The following is a 7,283-nucleotide window of genomic DNA, read 5'->3' on the forward strand; positions in this document are numbered from 1 at the left end:
TAGTATGCAGTATTACAGTAAAAGTACTGCAGTATTATGAGTGATGTAGTATGCAGTATTACAGTAAAGTACTGCAGTATTATAGTGATGTAGTATGCAGTTTTACAATAAAAGTACTGCAGTATTATAGTGATGTAGTATGCAGTATTACAGTAAAAGTACTGCAGTATTATAGTGATGTAGTATGCAGTATTACAGTAAAGTACTGCAGTATTATGAGTGATGTAGTATGCAGTATTACAGTAAAAGTACTGCAGTATTATAGTGATGTAGTATGCAGTATTACAGTAAAAGTACTGCAGTATTATAGTGATGTAGTATGCAGTATTACAGTAAAAGTACTGCAGTATTATAGTGATGTAGTATGCAGTATTACAGTAAAGTACTGCAGTATTATAGTGATGTAGTATGCAGTATTACAGTAAAAGTACTGCAGTATTATGAGTGATGTAGTATGCAGTATTACAGTAAAAGTACTGCAGTATTATAGTGATGTAGTATGCAGTATTACAGTAAAAGTTTTTTAAATCAAAATATTCAGTTTGCTTTCAGAAGATCAATAGTTTGATTCATTGATTGATTAAATGTTGCAGCTCTATAAATGCTCTTAATCTGTCTCTTTATTCTTTATTTATTCATTTAACAGTGAAGCTGGTTTTTACTCATGTATTGTTTTTGGTGTTTTATTTTGACACTTCCTGTTAAATGGACGTATTTTTATTTTGAAAGAGTTTTTGGTAAAAGGGAAAAAGGCTCAAGTGGTGACGTCATAATCCTGATGTCATCACCGTTACATCATCATTATCATTCATTTATCTTGTAAATGCTCATTTTTTTGTGTGTATTATTTTGAAGGATTTGGAGAGTCGCATCCGGTTTGTATTAAAAAATAAAAGCATTACTTCCTGTTTTGTGTATAAAAATAATATTTGTAGCTTTGTAAACCTTTTTTATTTAGTTTGGTAAACAACGCCATCATTGAAATAAAATATTGAGTTTCTACATTGTAAAAAAAAAAAAGAAAACTTATCAAAATGTATTTAGTCATTTATTATTATTTCTTTCTTGTTTATTTATGAACCAGCTCAGTAATAATAAGTGTTGGTAAGATGATGAATTCATAAATCAGTTAAACTAGTTTTAAAAGCAGCATCAGGTTTGTTAAAATGTACATTTAGTATTTTTGTTGGTTTTATATCATTTGAAATGACATTTGCACCATTTTATACCAAAAGTAAGACTGAATGCTCCTGAAAATGTCAAATGGTGTAACCACAAAAGAATGATAAATATTACATATTTTATCACCTACAGTGTATTTAAGTGGACTTATACTAATAATGACTTCATTTAAAACATGTAAATGTTTCCTGGTCTCCATGGTAACCAGAGTAAATGTAATATCTAGAACAATTGTATTCCATTAGCTTTATTTAATATAAAGTTATAATGTAAGATCATGCCAAACTAGTTGATATGGTGTTTTATTGACTATTTACTGTTTTTAAGCAAGTTGAATTATTTGGTACAAAGTTTTTATGGTTACACCACTTAGACATTTTTGCCATAATCCTCTAATATATTCTCTCTAAATGGATTAAAAGCAGAAATTTGATGCTGGGTCCACAAAAAAAGAATGTGTGAAGTTATTCATACGTTTATTTTATCATTTTAACCCTTTAAATTTAAACTAAACCTCATGGAGACTAATATAAACCTCTCTGACTCTTGTATTCTGTCAGGTTCATATTGTGGTTTAAATGTTTAGTTTTTTGTTGATAATGTAATAAACCTCTTACCTGAGAGAAGCCATAGACTGTATATATAAAGGACGTAACATCGGTGACGTCACCCATTGGTTTGTGGACTGCTGCTCGGAGGCCAATAGTATCGGATCTGAGCAGCGCCATCTTGAACATTTCAGGTGCATGCTGGGAAAAATAAAAACAGGGATTCTACTTATATGGGCATCAGGAGGAGCATGAGGCGCCCTCCTGAACCTGTGAACCAATCAACCTGTCAATCACCACGTAGCCACGCCCTAATGCATACCCTGCTTTATCGTCACATATAAAATCAGGGAGGCCAAAATGTCCCAAATGAACATCATACTGCATTGAAGAAGGCTTTAAACTAGCGATTGAGACCATAAACACATTTTGAAAACGTTTACTGAGGTTAGAAATCAAGTGAGAAGTTGGTGAATTCTCCATTGACTTGTATAGAGACGGAAGTCCTTTTGACACCAAAACGGTCGCCCCCTGGTGGCCTTTTGATAGAATGCAGTTTTAAGTTACTTCCTGGTTGGCCTCATTTCAGAGGACCGGAACTCCCCGCTTGAGAGAAGCTCTGATAAAGTGTTTAAAATCTTCCTGAATGAAACAAACGGAGACGAGCAGTAAAAACAAACCCATTGCTTCTTTATTAGTTAAGTTCATTTTACAGTAGTCACTCATACGTAGCTGCCTTGAGTTGGTCTTTTTGTCTCTTTTTAAAATTTTTGTTCCAACTTCTTCCTCATTTTTTTTTTTCCATCGTCACAACAAAAAACGGAAGAGTTGCGGACAAAGTATAAAAAAAACAAAAAAACAGACAAATAAACAGGATAAAATGCCCTTTCACAACAAAAACTAACATTTGGCAAACAGTGAGGATGAAGGTGATGATGATGATGATGATCCAGTGCATCTTTTAAACATCCATAAAAACACTTTTGTTTTTTTTTACTAAGATAAGAGACAGAAGGCGAGAGATGTGATTGGATAAGAGCTTTTCAGGGAGTCAGGGGATTATCGTCCAATCAGATTTAACCTCCTCACTTGTTGCTAGGTAAATTTGTGAAGCTGTGATTACGCTTCATCCCCACGTTACAGTCACAGTACGAAATAAACAGAACTAAGTCACAACAGAATAGAAAAAATAAAATATAAAAACTGGTCGATCAGCTGTTTTTATGGCACCACGAGAAGTTTGGCTGCAGATATTTTAATACTTTAAATTCCGATGTTTTTTCTACCACAGAGCGACAATACTTAACGATACGCTTTATTCAGGGCTGCAAATAACGACTGATTTCATTATTATTCATTCGTCGAAAAAAAAGAAAAAGAAATGTTCCCAGAATAAGAAGAAGCAGCTGCGACCAGAGAAACGTTTCTGCTAGCTCGCTAATGTCAGCGTGTTACCCGACGTTTCGCTAAAGAGCTAAAAGAATAACAACAAACTAGCAACGCAGATAATCTCGCATTCTTTTATTGGTTGTATTTCATCTGTCGGTTCGTACGACTTCGTGCAAAGTTCGTACGACTCACTACAAAGTTCGTACGACTCACTACAAAGTTCGTACGACTTGGTACAAAGTTCGATCAACTCGGCACAAAGTTGGTACAACTGGGTACAAAGTTCGTACGACTCAGCACAAAGTTCGTACGACTCGGTACAAAGTTCGTACAACTTGGCACAACGTTCGTACGACTCAGCACAAAGTTCGTACGACTCGGTACAAAGTTCGTACAACTTGGCACAAAGTTCGTAAAACTCAGTACAAAGTTCGTACGACTCGGCACAAAGTTCGTACGATTCAGCAGAAAGTTTGTACGACTCCGTGAAAACAGCTGCTGTTTTCGTGCTGAACTGATCGAGCTGCTTCTTCTCATCGTTACAATTATCGTATTTAACGATTTATTTGGCTGTTTATTTGCACATCTGAAAACAACAATATGAAATAACCCCCCCCCCCGCCCCCCCTCAGTGCCACCGCCTCACACACAGAAATAAAGTCCGATAGTCACAGCTGAGCGGCTGAAGCTCCGCCCACCACCAGGGCGTCCAATCATTTCAGCCGAAAACACAAACTAAAAATCCTCTGTCGAGTTTCTGCGATAAAATACAAAAAAAAATATTTTATGACGTAAAATCTGAAAAATGAAAAACGATAAATCATAAAAATAATAAACCAGAATTATGACGAGAAACCAGAATTATGACATCATCATGACATCATCAGTTAGCTCACTAAAGGTGAATTAAAGGCTTTAAATCTGAATAAAGAGATTAAAGATGAATTAATCAGGAATCACTAATTAAAGATTAACGAGATAGATTAAATATTTCCCTTTTTTAAAGTCTAATTATAAATAATAAATCAATATTAAGACACAATTAGACAGAAGAGTTCAGATTATTTACTGAGATGAAGAAATATTAAATCTAGATCGTGACTTTATTAAAATCAGATAATAAATCAGCTGATGATGATGATGATGATGATGATGTCACAGTGATGTTAAATTTATTATATAATCAGATATTTTTAAACTTTAACGTCGTTTTAGTTTCTCGTTTATTTTCTTTAACGGCAGAAAATGAAACATGAAAATTTAATCATGTGATCAAAAAAAAACAACAAAAACAAAAAACAGAAAAGAGGAGGAGTGTGAAAATAATAAAAACTAAACTGAGGTTGTTTCTGTAGGAATGTCTCAGCTCACTCTAAATAATTTAAAACTAAACGTTACTCCTGAGAAAAAACGATCGATCAATGAACCTGATCAGAGGTGATCAACACGGGGGGGGTGGGGTAGGGTGGGGTGAGGGGGGGGGGGGGGGGTGATTGAGGCGAACGTTGAAGACATCGAGGCTCAAAGAAAAACGACACCTGAACAAACCTTAAAGGAGCAGTCCACGTTAGCTTAGCTTAGCACAAACACTGGAAGCAGAGGGAAACTGTTAGCATGGCTGCTTCAAGAGAGGAACGATGCTTTAATGATGAACGTCTGAACGACTTTAAGACGATAATTAACTGTAAAATATTAAAGGTGGAAAAAACATTTATTAATAAAAAGTGTTTTAATGTTTACTTCCTGAAAGATGTTTAAATAAAGATCAGATTTAAATTAAAATTTTGAGACAAAATTTAGTAAAAATGAAAATGATCGTCTCCTTTAATTTAATTTAATCTGTTAATTAACAGAAAAGGAAAAAAAACTTGTTAAAGACTCTGACAGGAAGGCTAACAGTTTCCACCCGCTTCCAGTCTTTGTGCTAAGCTAAGCTAACGCGCTGATCACGATTTCTGAATAATTTAAAAGTTTGAAGGCAAAAAACCTAATTAACGAGCAGAAACACGGACGATATAACTCTGAACACGGTGAGTGCTGATTGGTCGATATGTTTAATCTGATATCTTAAAAACATGATTGAGGAGATTTTAACGTCTTTTTTTTTTTTGCTTCAGAAAGTTTCGTCAAATTTCTCGTTAAACTTTAAATCTGCACAAATAAAAAATAACAGAAACCTGAGCAGCCGCGTTTGATATGACGATGATTGATTAGCTCGACTAGTCAAAGAAACTGAGATCAATACGAGCAGCGGTGGCGCCCCCTGCTGGTTAGCTTAGCACAAAGACTGGAAGTGGAGGGAAACTGCTAGCATCTGATTTTTTTTTACTCCAGATAGAAAAAATAAAAATGAAAAAGACATTTTGTTTTTTCTCTCGTTTCCTTCGTTCTGCAGCTACTGACGAGCAGGTGGACGCCCGGCATGATGATTGGTTGTCAGGTGGAGGGGGGGGGGGGGGGGAGGGGGGGGGGGGGGGGGGGGATAGGGGGAGTTTGGGGGGGGGGGTCATTTACAGTAAACTACAGATACAGTATATACACACACCCAAAAATTGTACAGAGAACAAATATGTACATGCTCAGAGTTTCTATTTATCAACTATTACCCACAACGTTCCCAAAATACTCCTCCTCCTCTTCCTCCTCCTCCTCCTCACCTGTCTGTAGTGTAAGGAGGTGGGAGGCGGGGCTCGTTGCCCTGGTAACTGTAAGTGTCATGGTGGAGCACTTTAGCTGTTCTTTAGCAGCGTTCTGTCTTCAGGAGGACAGGAGGAGGAGGAGGAGGAGGAGGAGGGAGCAGACGTGGAGGAGGAGGAAGCAGTGACCGTGGTCGTGGTCGTGGTGGCAGAGGAAGAAGAGGAGGATGAGGAGGAGGCGGTGGAGGAGGAGGAGGAGGAGGAGGCGTGGATTGGGAAGGAGAGGAGCTGTCCGGTCTCAGAGGAGAGGAGGGAGCAGGAGCGCAGGTCCACCGTCTGCAGGGAGGTGCAGCGACGCAGGAGAGGGACACACTGCTCCGTCACCTTCAGACAACCTGAAAGACAGAGGGGGACATCTGACACACCTGAGACACACCTGAGACACACCTGAGAGAACCCTGAGACATCTGAGACACACCTGAGACACCTGAGACACACCTGACACACCTGAGACACACCTGAGACATCTGAGACACACCTGAGATACACCTGAGACACCTGAGACACATCTGAGACACACCTGAGATACACCTGAGACACCTGAGACACACCTGAGATACACCTGACACACCTGAGACACACCTGAGACATCTGAGACACACCTGAGATACACCTGAGACACACCTGAGACACACCTGAGACACCTGAGATACACCTGAGACATCTGAGATACACCTGAGATACACCTGAGACACACCTGAGACACACCTGAGACACACCTGAGACACCTGAGACATCTGAGAAACCTGAGACACACCTGAGACACCTGAGACATCTGAGACACACCTGAGATACACCTGAGACATACCTGAGACACATCTGAGACACATCTGAGACATCTGAGACACACCTGAGACACACCTGAGACACCTGAGATACACCTGAGATACACCTGAGACATCTGAGACACACCTGAGACATCAGAGACACACCTGAGACATCAGAGACATCAGAGACATCTGAGACACATCTGAGACACATCTGAGACACATCTGAGACACACCTGAGACACACCTGAGATACACCTGAGACATCTGAGACACCTGAGATACACCTGAGACACACCTGAGACACATCTGAGATACACCTGAGACACATCTGAGACACATCTGAGACACCTGAGACACACCTGAGACACACCTGAGACACACCTGAGATACACCTGAGACATCTGAGACACCTGAGATACACCTGAGACACACCTGAGACACATCTGAGACACCTGAGATACACCTGAGATACACCTGAGACACATCTGAGATACACCTGAGACAGGTTAGTGCTTACCTGCCAGGTTGATGTGGGTGAGGCTCTCTCTGAGGGGGGAGATGGGGGAGGTGAGGGTGTGGATTGTCTGGTCAGTGATGTTCAAACACTGGCTCAGGTCCAGTTTGACCAGCCGGGGGACGTAGCGCACCAACAGGCGGGACGACGCCTCCGTCAGGTCCAAACCAGCCAATCGCAGCTC

General features: G+C 39.4%; 1 protein-coding gene across 2 annotated transcripts in view; it reads right to left on the minus strand.

Moving 5' to 3' along the window:
• Positions 1 to 2,399: 2,399 nt before the first annotated feature.
• The window catches only part of zgc:158376 (uncharacterized protein LOC100101643 homolog), a 19,919-nt gene continuing 15,035 nt past the window's right edge, over positions 2,400 to 7,283 (minus strand). For both annotated transcript variants that reach the window (XM_062437962.1, XM_062437963.1), the window contains 2 exons: positions 7,103 to 7,283; positions 2,400 to 6,150 (listed from right to left, as the gene is read on the minus strand). The exon at positions 7,103 to 7,283 is cut by the window's right edge and continues 41 nt beyond it. In XM_062437962.1, coding sequence (XP_062293946.1) covers positions 5,849 to 6,150; positions 7,103 to 7,283 — 483 coding nt within the window. In that variant the 3' untranslated portion in view covers positions 2,400 to 5,848. The remainder of the gene's footprint in view (positions 6,151 to 7,102) is intronic.

The sequence above is a fragment of the Scomber scombrus genome, chromosome 18 (assembly GCF_963691925.1).
Source record: "Scomber scombrus chromosome 18, fScoSco1.1, whole genome shotgun sequence".
NCBI lineage: Eukaryota > Metazoa > Chordata > Actinopteri > Scombriformes > Scombridae > Scomber > Scomber scombrus.